Below are 20,433 nucleotides of genomic sequence, written 5' to 3' on the forward strand. Positions count from 1 at the left end.
GAGGGCGTGTACGTGCAAAATCCGTGTGTGTAAGGGTTTGTGCGTGTGCGTGTGCAAGGGGATGCGTGCGTGTAGGTGCGTGTGCTGGCTGCGGGTGTGCAAAGGGATTCGCGTGCGCGGCCGTGCAACACGCGTGTGCCAGGGCGTGCAGTGCGTGTGCAAGGGGGCACCGGGATGTGTGCAAGGGGAAGGCGCTGGGGGCGCCGGGGTGGGTGTGCAAGTGACACACTCGCGGGGGTTGTGCGGACACGGGGGTGCCCGCTGTCCCCGCCATGTCGGTGCGTGTGTCCGTGTGTCCGTGTGTCCGTGCGCGTGTGCGCAGCCCCGGGGGTGCGCGTCCGCCCCCGCCGCTCCGGGCCGCTCCGGGCCGTACCGGGCCGTTCCCGCCGCCGCCGCTGCGCCTTTAAGGCCGCCCGGCCGGGAGCGCCCGGGAGCGGATCCGGGCGGGGGGGGGGAGGGGGGGCGGGCACCGGCCGGGGCGGGCCGGGGCTGCGCGGCCGCGACCGGGACCGGGGCCGCCACCGCCGCCGCCACCGGGGGCCCGGCCTGGGCGCGAGATGGGGCGGCGGGAACGCGGCGCGGCCGCCGTGTAGGAGCGGGCGGCGGCGGCGGGGCCGTGGCGGGGCGCGGGGCCCCGCGGCCGGCGGCGCCGGAGGCGGAGGTGAGCGGGGCCGCCCGGGCGCACCGGGAGCGGCGGGAGGGGCTGGGGGGGGGGTGGATCGGGGCGGCGGCGGCGGCGGGGATCGGCACCGGGACCGCGATCGGGACTGGGAACTGGAACTGGGATTAGGGCGGGGGGCGACACCGGGCTGGGCCCCCGGGCGGCGGGAGCGGTGCGGCCCCCGGGGGGGTCCGGTGCGGCGGGAGCGGCCGGTGCGGCGGCCGGAGGGCGCTGGTGGGTCCCGGTGTACGGGCCGGGCTCGGCGGGGCTCCCGTGCCCGGAGCGGGGAGGGAGGGAGGGAGGGGAGGAGGGAGGCGGCCGCCGCCGCCGCCGCCACCGGGGCCGGCCCTTCCCGGTAGCCGTTCTCCGCCGCCGCTCGCCCGGAGCAGGGACCGGCTGCCACGTCCCGGCTGGTTCCCGGTGCCCCGGGGCGGCCGTGCCCGGTAAAACCCGTTGGCCGCCGTTCAAGACAAACAGGGCCGGGACGGCCGGGTCGGTCCCAGCTTTGTCGCAGGTCGCTGCACCGGGAAGGGCGGGCTCGGGGCGGCCTCGGCAGGGCCACGCACCGGGCACCGGGACAACGGGAACCCGACACCGGGAACCCAGCTCTGTGCACCGGGCACCCAGCACCGGGACATTGGGGCACCGGGAACCCAACGCAGGGCCCACGGGAGAGCTGGGATTCGGGCTCTGCATCCCCAGGATGGTGGTGGGGACATCAGAACGCTCCACTCCTCGCACGGCTTCGCACCCCCGCGCACACCGGGGCTCCTGTTGGGGTGTCGGGGTGGGAGGACCAGGCCCTGAGCCCTCCTCGGTGCCCACAGCATGTCGTGGTTCAGCGGCATCCTGGTGCCCAAGGTGGACGAGAGGAAGACGGCATGGGGGGAGCGCAACGGCAAGAAGGGCCCGCGGCCCCGGGGCGGCCTCTGCGGCCCCCGCTACATGAGCTGCCTGCAGGACCCTGAGATGGAGCGGGCCGCGGGACCCCCCCGGGGGCTGCGCTGCACTTGGCAGGAGGATCACTACGGCAAGAAGGGGCCCTCGGGCGAGCTGGGACTCAAATCCGTGGATGCGGGCTTGGAGGACGGCGAGGCCAAGGCGCCCAAGGCAGCGGCGGGACGCGGGGGGCGGCCGTCGGCGGGCGAGTGCTGGCGGCGCCTGCTCCAGGTTTTCCGCTCCAAACGCTTCCAGTCGGCCAAACTGGAGCGGCTTTACCAGCGCTACTTCTTCCAGATGAACCAGAGCAGCCTGACGGTGCTGATGGGAGTGCTGGTGCTGGTTTGCGGGGTGATGCTGCTCTTCCTCTGCCTGCCCGGTGCCCCCCACGTGCCGGCGGCCGCCGCGCTGGCCGGGGCCACGGCGCTGTTCCTGCTCCTCATGGTGCTGTGCAGCCGCAGCGCTTTCCCCCAGGACTACATGTGGGTGGTGAGCTACGTGGTGCTGGGGCTGCTGGCCGGGGTGCAGGCGCTGGGCACGGTGGCCGTGGCTCCCCGGAGCGCTGCCGAGGGGGTTTGGTGGAGCGTTTTCTTCATCTACATCACCTACACGCTGCTGCCCGTGCGGATGAGGGCGGCGGTGCTGGCCGGGGTCCTGCTGTCCGCCCTGCACCTCGCCATCGCCTGGCACCGCAATGCCAGCGACCCTTTCCTCTGGAAACAGGTGAGGGGCACACCTGGGAGGGGCTGAGCCCCGCGGGGTCCCGCCCTGCTGCCGTCCCTGAATGCCGCTCTGCAAATTTGGGATTTTTTTATTTTATTTTATTTTATTTTATTTTATTTTTGTTGTTGTTGCTGGAAAGTTCTAGATGTGGAGGGGGCCTCTTGGGGGAGGTTCCATGCTGGGGTCTCGCTGTGGGGGTGGGATGGGCTCCTCATGCCGCCACAGAGCCACCATTGTGGGCTGCACCCACAAAGCCCCCGTTGTGGGGCTGGCGGAAACCCCCGAGGAGGGACGCGGGTCCCGGGCAGCAGGGCAGGGGAGTGGCCGTCACCCAGAGGGGCTGGGACACTGCCAATGTCCCCGATGTCCCCAATGTCCCCTGTCCTGCCTCTCTGAGGGCTCCCGGAGGGGTGCTGCTCAGCACAGGGGGTGCAGAGGGGTCCCCCATCCCTGGGGGTGTGTGTTCTGCCTGGGGGAGAAATGGGGGAAAACCCCCCCAAAAATGGGCAAAAATGGAAATATGGGAATGGAGGAGAGAGACTGCGGGGGATGGAGGGGGAGAAATGGGAGAAAAACCCCCCAAAATGGGCAAAAATGGGGGAAAACTGGAAATATGGGAATGGGGGAGAGAAACTGCGGGGGATGGAAGGGGGAGAAATGGGAGAAAAACCCCCCAAAATGGGCAAAAATGGGGGAAAACTGGAAATATGGGAATGGGGGAGAGAAACTGTGGGGGATGGAGGGGGAGAAATGGGGTGAAAATCGCAAAAACGGAAATATGGGAAATACGGGAATGGGGCAGAGAGACTGCGAGGGATGGGGGGGGGAAGGAGAAATGGGGTGGAAAACCCAAAAAACGGGCAAAAATGGAACTATGGGAATGGGGGAGAGAGAGAGAGAGCCCCCAGCAGCTCCCCCCTCCTTGAGCAGCGCCGCTCGTCCCCGTCACCCTCGCCCTGCCTGGCCGGGGCCGGGGCCACGTGCTGTCCCCGCGGGGCACGGGGCGAGGAGCGCGGCGACACCCGAGGCCGGCGGGGTCACGGGAAGCGCCCCCGGGGAGGGTTCGCCCTTTCGGGGCAGGAGCGCTGGGGCTCCGGGGGGATGCGATGGGGCCGGGCAGGGGATGCGAGGCCTCTGCTCCTCGGTGTCCCAGCGTGCTGGAGCGCTATAAATAGCCCTGGCCCCGCTCCCGGGGGATGGGGACGGGGACGGGGGGGAAACCGCAGCTCCCTCTCCGCAGCCATCGCCGCTTTCGGGCTTCCTCTGCTTCCCGAGGGCGTCCCCATGACCCCCCGTGCTCCAGGCTCCCGTGCACCCCCGGCTCCTGTATCCTCAGATCCCCCCTGCTCTGCTTTTAACATCCCCACATCCCCCTGCCCTGGCTCTCCAGGCCCTCCACATTCACCCTTTGCATGTCCCCTGTGTCCCCAAGTCCCCTCTGCCACCCTAACCTGTGTCCTCAGGCCCCTGTGATCCCCCTACCATGTGTCCCCTTTGTCCCCATGTCCCCTTTGCCCCCCATCCTGTGTCCCCAGGGCCCTGCATGCTCTTTGCCCTGGTTTCTCACAGCCCTAAGTCCCTCATGTCCCTGCAGCGCCCTTGCCTTGTTTTCCCATGTCCTTTGGTGCCCCACATCCCCCTGACCCTGTCCCCTGTGTCCCCCTGACCCTGTCCCCTGTGTCTCCCTGACCCTGTCCCCCGTGTCCCCCTGACCCTGTCCCCTGTGTCCCAGGACCCCCCTGTCCCCCTGCCCTGAGTGCCCATGTCCCCATACCCACTCCCTCCTCTGGGAGGGTGGCAGAGCTGCCTGGGGGTCCCTGGGTGGTCTCACCAAGCCCACCTCCCCCCCCAGCTCAGTGCCAATGCCCTGATCTTCCTCTGCACCAACGTGTCCCTTTGTCCCCCATCCTGTGTCCCCAAGTCCCTCATGTCCCTGCAGCCCCCTTGCCTTGTTTTCCCATGTCCTTTGGTGCCCCACATCCCCCTGATCCTGTCCCCCGTGTCCCCCTGACCCTGTCCCCTGTGTCCCAGGACCCCCCTGTCCCCCGTGTCCCCCTGACCCTGTCCCCTGTGTCCCCCTGACCCTGTTGCCCGTGTCCCCCTGACCCTGTCCCCTGTGTCCCAGGACCCCCCTGTCCCCCTGCCCTGAGTGCCCATGTCCCCATACCCACTCCCTCCTCTGCCTGGGGGTCCCTGGGTGCTCTCTGGCTGCCTGGGGGTCCTTGGGTGGTCTCACCAAGCCCACCTCCCCCCCCAGCTCAGTGCCAACGCCCTGATCTTCCTGTGCACCAACGTGGTGGGGGTCTGCACCCACTACCCGGCCGAGGTGTCGCAGCGCCAGGCCTTCCAGGAGACCCGGGGCTACATCCAGGCACGGCTGCACCTCCAGAGGGAGAACCGGCAGCAGGTGGGGATGGATGGGGGGGTCCCGGGGGTCCCCCGTGCTGAGCTGGGGGTCCAGCAGCACCCCCTGACCCTGCTGGTGGCGTTGCTGTGGCTGCAGGAGCGGCTGCTGCTGTCGGTGCTGCCGCAGCACGTGGCCATGGAGATGAAGGAGGACATCAACACCAAGAAGGAGGACATGATGTTCCACAAGATCTACATCCAGAAGCACGACAACGTCAGGTACCGCGGGCACCGGGCGTGGGACGGCTTTGGGGGGGGCATCACCAGGGTGCCAGGGGGTGCCCGAGGGTGTTGTAGGGTGCTTGGGGGTGCTATGGAAGGTGCCACAGAGGGTGCCATGGGGTGCTTGAGGGTGTCATAGTGTGCTTGGGGGTGCCATGGAGGTGCCATAGAGGGTGCCATGGGGTGCTTGAGGGTGTCGTAGGGTGCTTGGGGGTGTTATAGGGTGCTTGGGGGTGCCATGGAGGGTGCCATGGGGTGCTTGAGGGTGTGTAGGGTGCTTGGGGATGCCATGGAGAGTGGCATAAAGGGTGGCATGGGGTGCTTGAGGGTGTCATAGTGTGCTTGGGGGTGCCATGGGGTGCTTGAGGGTGTTGTAGGGTGCCATGGAGGGTGCCATGGGGTGCTTGAGGGTGTCATAGGGTGCTTGGGGGTGCCATGGGGTGCTTGAAGGTGTTGTAAGGTGCTTGGGGGTGCCATGGAGGTGCCATAGAGGGTGCCAGGGGGTGCTTGAGGGTGTCATAGGGTGCTTGGGGGTGCCATGGAGGGTGCCATGGGCTGCTTGAGGGTGTCATGGGGTGCTTGGGGATGCCATGGAGGTGCCATAGAGGGTGCCAGGGGGTGCTTGAGGAGGTCATAGGGTGCTTGGGGATGCCATGGGGTGCTTGAGGGTGTTGTAGGGTGCCATGGAGGGTGCCGTGGGGTGCTTGAGGGTGTCATAAAGTGCTTGGGGGTGCCATGGAGGGTGGCATAAAGGATGCCATGGGGTGCTCGAGGGTGTTGTAGGGTGCTTGGGGGTGCCATGGGGTGCTTGGGGGTGTTGTAAGGTACTTGGGAGTGCTATGGAGGGTGCCATAGAGGGTGCCAGGGGGTGCTTGAGGGTGTTGTAGGGTGCTTGGAGGTGCCATGGGTTGCTTGAGGGTGTTGTAGGGTGCCATAGAGGGTGACATGGGGTGCTCGAGGGTGTCATAAAGTGCTTGGGGGTGCCATGGAGGGTGGCATAAAGGATGCCATGGGGTGCTTGAGGGTATCATAGTGTGCTTGGGGATGCCATGGAGGTGCCATAGAGGGTGCCATGGCGTGCTCGAGGGTGTGTAGGGTGCTTGGGGATGCCATGGAGAGTGCCATGGGGTGCTTGAGGGTGTCATAGGGTGCTTGGGGGTGCCATGGAGGTGCCATAGAGGGTGCCAGGGGGTGCTTGAGGGTGTCATAGGGTGCTTGGGGGTGCCATGGGGTGCTTGAGGGTGTGTAGGGTGCTTGGGGATGCCATGGAGAGTGGCATAAAGGGTGGCATGGGGTGCTTGAGGGTGTCATAGTGTGCTTGGGGATGCCAGGGGGTGCTTGAGGGTGTCATGAGGTGCTTGGGGGTGCCATGGAGGGTGGCATAAAGGGTGCCATGGGGTGCTTGAGGGTGTCATAGTGTGCTTGGAGATGCCATGGGCTGCTTGAGGGTGTCATGGGGTACTTGGGGGTGCCATGGAGGGTGCCATAAAGGGTGTCATAAGGTCATAAGGTACTTGGGGGTGCCATGGAGGTGCCATAGAGGATGCCATGGGCTGCTTGAGGGTGTCTGGGGCAGCGTGTGGGCCACCCTCAGCCCGTGCTCTCCCTCCTGGCAGCATCCTCTTCGCGGACATCGAGGGTTTCACCAGCCTGGCGTCGCAGTGCACGGCGCAGGAGCTGGTGATGACGCTCAACGAGCTCTTTGCCCGCTTTGACAAGCTGGCAGCGGTGAGTGGAGGGGCCGGGGGATTTTGGGGGGGCTCCCGGAGCCCTCCTGACGTGCCGGTGCCCCCCAGGAGAACCACTGCCTGCGCATCAAGATCCTGGGCGACTGCTACTACTGCGTGTCGGGGCTGCCCGAGGCGCGCGGGGACCACGCTCACTGCTGCGTGGAGATGGGCGTGGACATGATCGAGGCCATCTCGTGAGTGGGGCAGAGCCGGGGCTGTGCCCGTGCCCTGGGCTGGCACAGCTTGGAGGGCTGCTCCTGATCCTGCTGTGCCCATCCCTTCGGCTGTGCCCATCCTCAGTGCCACCACAGCTTGGGGGGCTGCTCCTGACCCTGCTGTGCCCATCCGCTGGGCTGGCACAGCTTGCGGGGCTGCTCCTGACCCATCTGTGCCCATCTTGTGCCACCACAACTGGGGGGGCTGTTTCTGACCCAGCTGTGCCCGTGCCCTGGGCTGGCACATCTCTGATGCCTGACCCTGCTGTGCCCATCCCCAGTGCCACCACAGCTTGGGGGGCTGTTTCTGACCCAGCTGTGCCCGTGCCCTGGGCTGGCACAGCTTGGGGAGCTGCACCTGACCCTGCTGTGCCCATCCCCTGGGCTGGCACATCTCTGGTGCCTGACCCTGCTGTGCCCATCCCCAGTGCCACCACAATTGGGGAGGCTGCTCCTGACCCTGCTGTGCCCATCCCCAGTGCCACCACAGCTTGGGGGGGCTGCTCCTGACCCTGCTGTGCCCATCTTGTGCCACCACAGCTTGGGGGGCTGCTCCTGACCCTGCTGTGCCCATCCTCAGTGCCACCGCAATTAGGGGCTGCACCTGACCCTGCTGTGCCCATCCCCAGTGCCACCACAATTGGGGGCTGCTCCCGACCCTGCTGTGCCCATCCCCTGGGCTGGCACATCTCTGGTGCCTGACCCTGTTGTGCCCGTCCCCAGTGCCACCACAGCTTGGGGGGCTGTTTCTGACCCTGCTGTGCCCATCCCATAGGGTGCTTGAGGGTGCCATGGGGTGCTTGGGGGTGCCATAGGGTGCTTCGGGGTGCTATAGAGGGTACCATAGGGTGCTTGAGGGGGGAATGGGCTGCTTGAGGGTGCCATAGGGTGCCATGGGGTGTTTGAGGGTGCCATGGAGTGCTTGGGGTGCCATGGAGGGTGCCACAGAGGGTGCCATGGGGTGCTTGGGCGCACCATGAGGTATCTGGTGCCAATGGGTGCTGTGATGCTTGGGCACTCCCGAAAAGCCAAAGGCTACTTGGCGATGCCCCGCGGGCACCTGGGGGGTGCCACGCAGCGCCCGGGGGGTGACGCGGTGCCGCTGCCATCCCCAGGCTGGTGCGAGAGGTGACGGGCGTGAACGTGAACATGCGCGTGGGCATCCACAGCGGGCGCGTTCACTGCGGCGTGCTGGGGCTGCGCAAGTGGCAGTTCGACGTCTGGTCCAACGACGTCACCCTGGCCAACCACATGGAGGCGGGCGGCAAAGCCGGGTGAGCCGGGCACAGGGGGCTGGGCACGGGGGCTGGGCAGGGCGTGCCAGGCAGGGAGGGCTCAGCGTCTTCATCCTCCTCACCCCCCAGGCGGATCCACATCACCTGGGCCACGCTGCAGTACCTGAACGGGGACTACGAGGTGGAGCCGGGCCACGGCGGCGAGCGCAACGCTTACCTCAAGGAGCACAACATCGAGACCTTCCTCATCGTGGGCTGCAGCCAGAAACGCGTCAGTTTTGGGGTGCTCTGAGGGGGCAGCAGGGGTTGGCAAAGCTGGGGTCACCCCCCTCATGGCCGTGTCACCCCGCAGAAGGAGGAGAAAGCCATCCTGGCCAAGCTGCAGCGCGCTCGCGCCAACTCCAGCGAGGGGCTGGTGCCACGCTGGGTGCCCGAGCGCTCCTTCTCCCGCACCAAGGACTCCAAGGCCTTCCGGCAGATGGTGAGCGGCCCTGGGCAGGGCGTTGGCATGGGGCACCCTGGGCACAGTGCTATCAGCCCCTCGCTGCCCTTCCGGGGCTGTCGGTGGCTTCCCCAGCCCTGCCCGCAGCTCTCGTGGCTTCCTCTGCTGCCTGTGGGCATCAGGGAGTTCCTGGGTGGGCCCTGGTGCTCAGCAGCCCTTGGAGATCCTGCTGTGCCCATCTTGTGCCACCACAGCTTGGGGGGCTGCTCCTGACCCTGCTGTGCCCATCCCCTGGGCTGGCACATCTCTGATGCCTGACCCTGCTGTGCCCATCCCCAGTGCCACCACAGCTTGAGGGGCTGCTCCTGGCCCTGCTGTGCCCATCCCCAGTGCCCAACCACAGCTTGGGGGGCTGCTCCTGACCCTGCTGTGCCCATCCCCAGTGCCACCACAGCTTGGGGGGCTGCTCCTGACCCTGCTGTGCCCATCCCCAGTGCCACCACAGCTTGGGGGGGCTGCTCCTGACCCAGCTGTGCCCATCCCCAGTGCCACCACAGCTTGGGGGGGCTGCTCCTGACCCAGCTGTGCCCATCCCCTGGGCTGGCACATCTCTGATGCCTGACCCTGCTGTGCCCATCCCCAGTGCCCAACCACAGCTTGGGGGGGCTGCTCCTGACCCTGCTGTGCCCATCCCCAGTGCCACCACAGCTTGGGGGGGCTGCTCCTGACCCTGCTGTGCCCATCCCCAGTGCCCTGGGCATCCTCAGGGGTGTTAGACATCCCCTCCCTCCTCCCTTTGCAGACCCCTGGGACCCTCTTGTCCTTGCCAAAAGCCACTGGGGACTTCTCCTGCCCCATTTACCCCTGGAGCTCTGTCCCCCATCCTGGGTGACGCTGGGGGATGTCCCATGTCCTTGGCACTCATGAGGGTTGCCCCCATCCGTGCCAGTGTCTCTGACACCTCCCTTGTGTCTCGCAGGGCATCGATGACTCCAGCAAGGACAAGTGAGTTGTTCCCATGCTGGGCTGCTGGGGGGGGTCGTGACCAGCCCCTCCCTGGGGCAGAGCTGGGAGGGTCCTGATGCCCCCCATTCCCCAGCCGTGGTGCCCAGGAGGCCCTGAACCCTGAGGATGAGGTGGACGAGTTCCTGAGCCGGGCCATCGATGCCCGCAGCATTGACCAGCTCCGCAAGGACCACGTCAAGAAGTTCCTGCTCACCTTCCAGACCCCCGAGCTGGAGAAGAAGGTTGGGGGGCCCCTCTGTCCCCTTTTGTTCTGGACCCACCATTCTGTCTGTCTCTTGAAGTCCTCTCTGCCCTGGCCCTGTCAGCATCTTTGTCCTCCCTTCTCTCCTCCATCCCTTGGGGTCTTCTCTGTGCTGGTTTTGTGGTTCCTCCACCTTCTCAGCTTCATCCCCTTCATTCCATCCTCTGGGGTCCCCCCGTCCCTTCCATCCTCTGGGGTCCTCTCATCCCCCACCATTCCATCTTCTGGGGTCCTCTCATCCCCCACCATTCCATCTTCTGGGGTCCTCTCATCCCCCACCATTCCATCTTCTGGGGTCCTCTCATCCCCCACCATTCCATCTTTCCATCTTCTAGGGTCCCCCCTGTCCTTTCCCATCCTCTGGGGTTCTCTCATCCCCCACCATTCCATCTTCTGGGGTCCCCCCTGTCCTTTCCCATCCTCTGGGGTTCTCTCATCCCCCACCATTCCATCTTTCCATCCTCTGGGGTCCTCTCATCCCCCTCCATTCCATCTTCTGGGGTCCCCCCTGTCCCTTCCATCCTCTGGGGTCTTCTCATCACCCACCATTCCATCTTCTGGGGTCCCTCTTGTCCCTTCCCATCCCCTGGGGTCCTCTCATCCCCCTCCATTCCATCTTTCCATCCCCTGGGGTCCTCTCATCCCCCTCCATTCCATCTTTCCATCCTCTGGGGTCCTCTCATCCCCCACCATTCCATCCCCTGGGGTCCCCCCTGTCCCTTCCATCCTCTGGGGTCCTCTCATCCCCCACCATTCCATCTTTCCATCCCCTGGGGTCCCCCCTGCCATCCTCTGGGTCCTCCCATCCCTTGGGGTCTTCTCTGTGCTGGTTTGGTGGTTCCTCCACCTTCTCAGCCTTATCCCCCACCATTCCATCTTCTGGGGTCCCCCCTGTTCCCTCCCATCCTCTGGGGTCCTCTCATCCCCCACCATTCCATCTTCTGGGGTCCTCTCATCCCCCACCATTCCATCTTCTGGGGTCCTCTCATCCCCCACCATTCCATCTTCTGGGGTCCTCTCATCCCCCACCATTCCATCTTCTGGGGTCCCCCCTGTCCCCTCCCATCCCCGGGGGTCCCCTCCCTACATCCCATTCCCATTCCCACCCCATGCCCCAGGGGGTTCTTGTCCCCCTTTTCCCCACCCCCTGGGGTCCCCCCCATTTCCCTCCATCCCATTTCTTGCATCCCCTGGGGTTCCCCATTCCCCTCTGTCCCATCCTTTGGGGTCGCTCCTGTCCCCCTGTATCCCAGTCCCCCCTCATCCGCATCCCTTGGGGTTCCCCCATTTCCCTCCATCCTGTCCCCCCCCATTCCCTGGTGTCCCCTCAGTGCCACCTCCACTCTTCCCCTGGGACCCCCCTGAGGTTCTGGGGTCCCCCCTCTCTCCATCCAACCATCCCAAGCTCCCCGTGTCCCCTCAGTACTCCAAGAAGGTCGATGACCGTTTTGGTGGCTACGTGGCCTGTACCCTCCTCGTCTTCTGCTTCATCTGCTGCCTCCAGATCCTGGTGTTCCCCCAGTAAGTGCTGCAGCCCCCCAAAATACCAGCTCTGACCCCCCCCCCTGAACCCCATCACTCACCTCCCACCTCTCCCCAGCTCCTCGCTGATGCTCGGGGTCTACGTCAGCATCTTCATCCTCCTTGCTGCCATCCTCTTCATCTGCGCCATCTACTCCTGCGTCACTGTGAGTACCCGAGGGCTGGGGGAGGGTTTTTTGGGGGGCTCAGCCACGCCTGACCGGCTCCTTGGTGCCCCCCCAGCTCTTCCCCGCCGCCCTGCAGCAGCTCTCCCGTGGCATCGTCCAGTCCCGTGCCCGCAGCACGGGCATCGCCGTCTTCGCCATCCTCCTCGTCTTCATCGCCGCCTTTGTCAACATGGTAGGGGCATCACGGGGGTCTGGGGGGGTTTTATTGGGGCTGTGGGGCACCAGCTCACCCCTCTTTGCCCCCCCCCCAGTTCTCCTGCAGCCGCGTGGCCCTGCGGGATTGTGCCGCCCGTGAGCTCAACGTCACCCCCGGCTCCGTGGGGCCGTGCCAGCTCCGTGCCCTCAACTTCTCCCTGGGCACTGCCGTGGGCTCCTGCCACGGCGACGGGCTGGCCTGTGACTTCCCCGAGGTGAGCGGCCGTGGGCACTGCCTGGCACAGGGCGTGGCTCCCACAGGGGGCCCTGCTGGTGCCAAGTCCTCCCTGGGGGCTGGCAGAGGGTGCCCATGCATGCAGTGTCCCCAGGGATGCTGGCACAGGGTCCCAGAGGGTGACAGAGTGCTGGCACTGGGTCCCCATGGGTGCAGTGTCCCCAAAAACGCTGGCACAGGGTCCCTGAAAACTCAGGGTGCTGGAATGGGGTCCCTGCAGGCACTGTGTCCCCAAGGGTGCTGGTGTGGGGTCCCCATGGGTGCAGTGCCACCAAACATGCTGGCACAGGGTCCCTGAGAACATAGGATGTTGGCACTGTGTCCCCAAAGATGGTGGCACAGGGTCCCAGAGGGTTCCTAGGGTGGTGGCACTGGGTCCCCATGGGTGCAGGGTGCCAGCACAGGGTGCCCACACACACACGGGGTGCTGGGACAGGTTGCTCAGGTCCAAGGTCCTCAGTGGGTGCTGGCACTGAGCCCTTGAGGTTGCTGGGTGCTGGCACAGTGTCCCCAGGGGTGCAAGGTCCCTGTGGGCGTGGGGAGGTGCTGGCATTCCTGGGGTGCTGCAGGAGTTCCTGGGGTGCTGCAGGGTCCCCAAGGTGCTTCAGGGGTTCCTGGGGTGCTGCAGGGTCCCCAAGGTGCTTCAGGGGTCCCTGGGGTGCTGCAGGAGTTCCTGGGGTCCCCAGGGTGCCATCCATGGTTCCTGGGTGCCATCTGGGGTTCTTGGGGTGCTTCAGGAATCCTGTGGTGCTGGCTGGTGTTCCCAGGGGTGCCATGTGGGGTTCCCAGTGTGCTGCAGGGGTTACTGGGGTGCTGCAGAGATCCCATGGGTGCGAGGTTCCCTGTCCTGGGGTGCCATCTGGGGTTCCTGAGGTGCCATCTGGGGCTCCCAGTGTTCTGTAGATGTTTCTGGGGTGCCATCAGGGATTTCCAGAAGTGCCTGCCAGTATTCCCAGGGTGCTCCAGGGTTCCTGGAATGCCAGTCTTGGTTCCTGGGGTGCCATCTATTGTTCCTGGGTGCCATCTGGTGTTTTTGGGGTGCTGCTGCCATCCCACCGTGTGCCCCCCAGTACTTCAGCTACAGCGTGGTGCTCAGCCTGCTGGCCTGCTCCGTCTTCCTGCACATCAGCAGCATCGGGAAGCTGCTGCTCATGGTGGGCATCGAGGCCACGTTCCTGCTGCTGGTGGAGGGGCCTCACGCAGCTCTCTTTGACAACGCCGACCTGCTGGTCCTGGCCAACGCCCTGTGAGTGTCCCCAGTCCTCCCCCAGGGGTCCCCACGTCGGGGCTGTGTCCCCACCCCACTGACACCTGGCTCCTGTCCCCACAGGCCCCCCTTCAACATGACCCAGGGAGAGTGGTGAGTGGGAAACTGGAGCCAAGTGGGGTGGGCAGAAGCAGGAGGGTCCCTTGGGGGTCTCTGGTGTGGGCTCAGTTTTGGGGTCTGGGTGCGAAGCTGGGGCACCTTTGGGTGGGTGAGTGGATCTTTGGGGTCCACCATGCAGATTTGGGGTCCCCAGGATGGGAGGGTGAATAGGGAGGGTCTGGATGCAGCTGTGGGGTCCCTGAAGGGGGTGGTCTGGGTGGATCTTTGGGGTCAGATGCATGTTTGGGGTTGGGTGAGTGGGAACTTTGGGGTCTGAGTGCAGATTTGGTGTCCATGGAGTGGGTGGGTGGATTTTTGGGGTCTGGGTGAAGGTTTTGGGTCTCTTGGATGGGTGGGTCAATCTTTGGGGTTAGGTGCACGTTTGGGGTTCCCCCGTGTGGGTGAATGGAACTTGGGGGTCTGAGTGCAGATTTGGTGTCCCTTGAGTGGGTGGATCTTTGGGGTCTGGGTGAAGGTTTTTGGGTCTCTTGGATGAGTGGGTGAATCTTTGGGGTTCCCCCGTGTGGGTGAGTGGGAACTTTGGGGTCTGAGTGCAGATTTGGTGTCCCTTGAGTGGGTGGGTGGATCTTTGGGGTTAGGGGCATGTTTGGGGTTCCCCTGTGTGGGTGAGTGGGAACTTTGGGCTCTGAGTGCAGATTTGCCATCCCTGGAGTGGGTGGGTGGATTTTTGGGGTCTGGGTGAAGGTTTTGGGTCTCTTGGATGGGTGGGTCAATCTTTGGGGTTAGGTGCATGTTTGGGGTTCCCCCGTGTGGGTGAATGGAACTTGGGGATCTGAGCGCAGATTTGGTGTCCCTGGAGTGGGTGGGTGGATCTTTGGGGTCTGGGTGAAGGTTTTGGGTCTCTTGGATGGGTGGGTCAATCTTTGGGGTTAGGTGCACGTTTGGGGTTCCCCCGTGTGGGTGAATGGAACTTGGGGGTCTGAGTGCAGATTTGGTGTCCATGGAGTGGGTGGGTGGATCTTTGGGGTCTGAGTGAAGTTTTTTGGGTCTCTTGGATGAGTGGGTGAATCTTTGGGGTTCCCCTGTGTGGGTGAGTGGGAACTTGGGGGTCTGAGTGCAGATTTGGTGTCCCTCGAGTGGGTGGGTGCATGTTTGGGGTCCGGGTGCAGTTTGGGATCTCTGGGTGCATGTTTGGGGTCTGGGTGCAGTTTGGGATCTCTGGGTGCATGTTTGGGGTCCGGGTGCAGTTTGGGATCTCTGGGTGCATGTTTGGGGTCTGGGTGCAGTTTGGGGTCTCTGGGTGGGCAGGGACAGATCCCCCAGCCCACCTCAGGGCTCCTGGGGCTCCTGCAGCCCGGCAGAGGGGAAGGTGGCCCTGCGCTACGTGACCCCCGTGGTCCTGGCCGTGTTTGCCCTCGCGCTGTACCTGCACGCGCAGCAGGTCGAGTCCACCGCCCGCCTCGACTTCCTCTGGAAGCTCCAGGTAGGAGCAAGGTGTGGGGGCTGGGACCAACCCTTTCCCTGCACCCCAGGACTGGGGTGACCATGGAGCTGGTACCAACCCCAGGACTGGGGTGCCCATGGGGCTGGGACCAACCCTTTCCCTGCACCCCAGGACTGGGGTGACCATGGGGCTGGGACCAAACCCAGGACTGGGTGGACCATGGGGCTGGGACCAACCCCAGAATTGGGGTGACCATGGGGCTGGGACCAACCCTTTCCCTGCACCCCAGGACTGGGGGGGACCATCGGGCTGAGACCAAACCCACCACTGCACCCCAGCACTGGGGTGACCATGGGGCTGAGACCAACCCTTTCCCTGCACCCCAGGACTGGGTTGACCATGGGGTTGGGACCAACCCCAGAATTGGGGTGACCATGGGGCTGGGACCAACCCTTTCCCTGCACCCCAGGACTGGGGGGACCATGGGGCTGGGACCAACCCCAGGACTGGGGTGACCATGGGGCTGGGACCAACCCCAGAATTGGGGTGCCCATGGGGCTGGGACCAACCCCAGGACTGGGGTGACCATGGGGCTGGGACCAACCCTTTCCCTGCACCCCAGCACTGGGGTGACCATGGGGCTGGGACCAACCCCAGGACTGGGGTGACCATGGGGCTGGGACCAACCCCAGAATTGGGGTAACCATGGGGCTGGGACCAACCCTTTCCCTGCACCCCAGCACTGGGGTGACCATGGGGCTGGGACCAACCCCCTCTCCACACCCCAGCACTGGGGTGACCATGGGGCTGGGACCAACCCCAGGACTGGGGTGACCATGGGGCTGAGACCAACCCTTTCCCTGCACCCCAGGACTGGGGGGACCATCGGGCTGAGACCAAACCCAGCACTGCACCCCAGCACTGGGGTGACCATGGGGCTGAGACCAACCCTTTCCCTGCACCCCAGGACTGGGGTGACCATGGGGCTGGGACCAACCCCCTCTCCACACCCTGATGCTGGGGTGCCTGTGGGGCTCCTGTGGCAGCTCCCACCTGGCTCTGTGCCCACAGGCAACGGGTGAGAAGGAGGAGATGGAGGAGCTGCAGGCCTACAACCGGCGGCTGCTGCACAACATCCTGCCCAAGGACGTGGCCGCGCACTTTCTGGCCCGCGAGCGGCGCAACGACGAGCTCTACTACCAGTCCTGCGAGTGCGTGGCCGTCATGTTCGCCTCCATCAGCAACTTCTCCGAGTTCTACGTGGAGCTGGAGGCCAACAACGAGGGGGTGGAGTGTCTGCGGCTGCTCAACGAGATCATCGCCGACTTCGATGAGGTGCTGGGCCGAGGGGGTGCGTGGGGGTGAAGGGCACAGGGATGGGGTGCAAAATGGGGTTCGTGGGGTGCTGGAGAGGCTGTGGAGCAGTGGGGATGAGGTACAGGGTGTACTCATCCTTGGAGAAGCCATGGAGCAGCTTTCATGGAGCCACAGGAGTGGGTGCAGGGTGTGCTGGAGCAGCGTGGATGGAGTGCACAAGGATGAGGTGCAGGAAGATGGGGTGGTGGAGAGGCTGTGGAACACCAGGTTTGGGGACAGAGTGCAGGAGATGGAGTGCATGGGGTGGTGGAGAATCTGTGGAGCACCATGGATGAGGATGGGGTGCAGAGAACACAGACACAGGTTTGGAGCACCATGGATGAGGTGCAAGATGGGATGCACAAGATACGGAGAGCCTGCAGAGCACCATGTTTGGGACAGGATGCAGGAGATGGTGTGTAGGGGTTGGTGGAGATTGTGGAGCACCATGGAGGAGGTTGTGGTCCAGGGGACGGGGTGGAGGAGATGGTGTGCATGGAGTGCTGGAGAAGCTGTGGAGCTTACCATGAATGAAGATGAGGTGCAGAAGTTTTAACAGCCACAGATTGCAGGAGAAGCTGTGGAGCACCATGGATGAGGTGCAAGATGGGATGCACAAGATATGGAGAGCCTGCAGAGCACCATGTTTGGGACAGGATGCAGGAGATGGTGGAGAGGTTGTGGAGCACCATGGAGGAGGTTGGGGTGCAGGGGATGTGGTCATGGGGTGCTGGAGAGGCTGTGGAGCAGTGGGGATGAGGTACAGGGTGTACTCATCCTTGGAGAAGCCATGGAGCAGCTTTCATGGAGCCACAGGAATGGGTGAAGGGTGTGCTGGAGCAGCGTGGATGGAGTGCACAAGGATGAGGTGCAGGAAGATGGGGTGGTGGAGAGGCTGTGGAACACCAGGTTTGGGGACAAGATGCAGGAGATGGAGTGCATGGGGTGCTGGAGAATCTGTGGAGCACCATGGATGAGGATGGGGTGCAGAGAACACACACACAGGTTGTGGAGCACCATGGATGAGGTGCAAGATGGGGTGCACAAGATACAGAGAGCCTGCAGAGCACCATGTTTGTGACAGGGTGAAGGAGATGGTGTGCAGGGGGTGTGGGAGAGGTTGTGGAACACCATGGAAGAAGATGGGGTGCAGGGGATGTGGTCATGGTGTGTTGGAGAGGTTGTGGAATGCCATGGAGGAGGTTGGGGTGCAGGGGATGTGGTCATGGGGTGCTGGAGAATCTGTGGAGCACCACGGATGAGGTGCAAGATGGGATGCAGAAGATATGGAGAGCCTGCAGAGCACCATGTTTGTGACAGGATGCAGGAGATGGTGTGTAGGGGTTGGTGGAGATTGTGGAGCACCATGGAGGAGGTTGTGGTCCAGGGGGCAGGGTGCAGGAGATGGTGTGCATGGAGTGCTGGAGAAGCTGTGGAGCACCATGAATGAAGATGAGGTGCAGAAGTTTTAACAGCCACAGATTGCAGGAGAAGCTGTGGAGCACCATGGATGAAGATGGGGCGCAGAGAACACAGACATGGGTTGTGGAGCACCATGGATGAGGTGCAAGATGGGATGCACAAGATATGGAGAGCCTGCAGAGCACCATGTTTGTGACAGGGTGAAGGAGATGGTGTGTAGGGGGTGGTGGAGAGATTGTGAAGCACCATGGAGAAGGTTGGGGTGCAGGGGATGTGGTCATGGGGTGCTGGAGAATCTGTGGAGCACCATGGATGAGGATGGGGTGCAGAGAACACACACACAGGTTGTGGAGCACCATGGATGAGGTGCAAGATGGGGTGCACAAGATACAGAGAGCCTGCAGAGCACCATGTTTGTGACAGGGTGAAGGAGATGGTGTGCAGGGGGTGTGGGAGAGGTTGTGGAACACCATGGAAGAAGATGGGGTGCAGGGGATGTGGTCATGGTGTGTTGGAGAGGTTGTGGAATGCCATGGAGGAGGTTGGGGTGCAGGGGATGTGGTCATGGCGTGCTGGAGGGGTTGTGGAATGCCATGGAGGAGGTTGGGGTGCAGGGGATGTGGTCATGGCTTGCTGGAGAGGCTGTGGAGCAGCTTTGCTGGAGCCACAGTGCAGGAGGTGCTGGAAAAGCCACGGAACAGCACTCACAGAGCCACAGGAGGGCGTGCAGGATTTGGGGTACCCATCACCCTGCCGAGGTGCTGTGGGGGTGAGCCCAGCCCGTCCCCCCAGATCATCAGCGAGCAGAAGTACCGGCAGCTGGAGAAGATCAAGACCATTGGCAGCACCTACATGGCGGCCTCGGGGCTCAACGCGGCCACGTACGACCGCGAGGGCCGGAGCCACATCGCGGCGCTGGCCGACTACGCCATGCACCTCATGGAGCAGATGAAGTACATCAACGAGCACTCCTTCAACAACTTCCAGATGAAGATTGGTGAGCCCTTGCACGCCCCTTGCACGCCCCTCTGCACCTCCAGCCACCCCACACTGTTGTTTATGGCTTTGTTCTGGTGGCTTTTGCACCCCTATTTCCTCTCTCATCCGCTCCCTTTCCCAATCACCTTTTCTTTTTCCCTTTCATACCCCATTTTCCTCACACCCCTTTTCCTTTTATACCCCCTTTTCTCCTCTCCTGCCCTTTTTCTGCTCTTGTGCCCCCTTTTTTCCCCCTCACACCCTTTTGTCTTCTCACCGGTCCTTTCCCCTCACCCCTTCTTTACCAATCTCACTTTCCCCCTTTCCCCACCCAATTTTCCCCTCTCCCCCTCACCTCCCCTTTTACCCCTCCACATTCCTCTTCTCCCTGTCACTCTCTCCTTTTCCAATCTCACTTTCCCCCTTTCCCCACCCAATTTTCCCCTCTCACATCCCCTTTTACCCCCTCCACATTCCTCTTCTCCCTGTCACACTCTCCTTTTCCAATCTCACCCCTACCTCTTTTTTTTTCCCCCTCACCCCTATTTCCCCCTTTTTCCCTTCTCCCCATCACCTCCCCTTTTTCCCCTCCACATTCCTCTTCTCCCTGTCACTCTCTCCTTTTCCAATCTCACTTTCCCCACGCAATTTTCCCCTCTCACATCCCCTTTTTCCCCTCCACATTCCTCTTCTCCCTGTCACACTCTGTTTTCCAATCTCACCCCCTACCCCTTCTTTTCCCCCCTCACCCCTATTTCCCCCTTTTTCCCTTCTCCCCATCACCTCCCCCTTTTCCCCTCCACATTCCTCTTCTCCCTGTCACTCTCTCCTTTTCCAATCTCACCCCCTACCCCTTCTTTTCCCCCGCCTCACTCCTTTTTTCCCCCTCTTCCCCGAGTGTTTGGGTTTTCCCTGACTCTCAACCCTGTCCCCCCCAGGCCTGAACATGGGCCCAGTGGTCGCAGGGGTCATCGGGGCTCGCAAACCCCAATATGACATTTGGGGCAACACCGTCAACGTCTCGAGCCGCATGGACAGCACCGGGGTCCCTGATCGTATCCAGGTCAGTCAGGGCTGGGAGGGACACAGGACACCTGCCCAGAGACCCCCAAATCCCCCCCCTTACCCTTGTGTCCCCCTCCTCCAGGTGACAACAGACCTGTACCAGGTGCTGGCGGCCAAGGGCTACGTGTTGGAGTGCCGGGGGCTGGTCAAGGTCAAGGGCAAGGGGGAGATGACCACCTACTTCCTCAATGCGGGCCCTGGGGGTAGTTAGGGGGGGTCCCCGTGGTGTCCCCTCATGCTGGGGGGACTCCCCCAGGCAAAAAAAAAAAAAAAAAAAAAAAAAGGAAAAAAAATCCCCAAATATATTAAGAAAAAAAAAAAAAAGGGAGAAATGGACACAAGGAGGTGGTTGGGGAGGTAACCCTGTGCCTCCCCTCCGTGGGTGTTTTAGGGGGTGTTTCCCAGCCCTGCACCGGGGTGTTTTTTGTGGGTGGGGGTCATGGTAACCCCCCAATCTCTTTGCTGAACCCCCCCATGTGCCAAAGAGGGGAGATGGGCCCCCCTCCCCCCCCAGAAAAGGGATTGCAGGGGGTTTTGGGGGTCCCCAGCCCCCTCCATGTGCCAAATTGAAGTGCCGCCTGCGGGGGTGGGGAGGCGCAGGCCCAGCATCTCCGCAGCCCCCTCACCCCCCGGGGGTCCCAGCTCCTTCTGGGGGGCTGTGGCGGGGAGGGGAGGGGGGAAAGACCCTCCCCCTTTTAAATGCAAAAAAAAAAAAAACTAATGAAGTGACTTTTTTTTTTCTTCTTTCTTTTATTTTTTTTTGGAAGCAGTTTTGGGGCGGGGAGGGGGGGAGTGAGGGAGGCACTGGCCCCCTCATCCCAGCGCAGACCTGAGGTACTTTGTCCTTCGTGTGTACAGATAA

At 63.3% G+C, this 20,433-nt stretch overlaps 1 protein-coding gene across 1 annotated transcript; it reads left to right on the forward strand.

Moving 5' to 3' along the window:
- The first annotated feature begins 615 nt into the window (after positions 1-615).
- ADCY6 (adenylate cyclase 6) lies at positions 616-20,286 on the forward strand. Its single transcript, XM_058042082.1, has 22 exons — positions 616-661; positions 1,489-2,323; positions 4,581-4,730; positions 4,827-4,948; positions 6,568-6,679; positions 6,748-6,875; positions 8,012-8,170; positions 8,261-8,402; positions 8,484-8,612; positions 9,553-9,578; positions 9,673-9,820; positions 11,264-11,361; positions 11,441-11,528; positions 11,605-11,721; positions 11,801-11,959; positions 13,050-13,225; positions 13,310-13,339; positions 14,660-14,789; positions 15,822-16,085; positions 18,321-18,525; positions 19,445-19,569; positions 19,654-20,286. Exons 2-22 carry the CDS (start codon positions 1,490-1,492, stop codon positions 19,780-19,782), a joined length of 3,471 nt encoding a protein of 1,156 aa, XP_057898065.1. The 5' UTR covers positions 616-661; position 1,489; the 3' UTR covers positions 19,783-20,286.
- The last annotated feature ends 147 nt before the right edge of the window (positions 20,287-20,433 follow it).

This window comes from Melospiza georgiana, chromosome 29 (genome assembly GCF_028018845.1).
Source record: "Melospiza georgiana isolate bMelGeo1 chromosome 29, bMelGeo1.pri, whole genome shotgun sequence".
In the NCBI taxonomy this organism is placed as follows: domain Eukaryota; kingdom Metazoa; phylum Chordata; class Aves; order Passeriformes; family Passerellidae; genus Melospiza; species Melospiza georgiana.

Excerpts from the sequence above, each read along its gene's own strand:
- ADCY6 (XM_058042082.1), top strand. The coding sequence starts at position 1,490 with ATGTCGTGGTTCAGCGGCATCCTGGTGCCCAAGGTGGACGAGAGGAAG. Across the intron at positions 2,324-4,580 it reads ACCCTTTCCTCTGGAAACAG|CTCAGTGCCAACGCCCTGAT; the intron begins GTGAGGGGCACA and ends CTCCCCCCCCAG. Across the intron at positions 8,613-9,552 it reads CCAAGGCCTTCCGGCAGATG|GGCATCGATGACTCCAGCAA; the intron begins GTGAGCGGCCCT and ends TGTGTCTCGCAG.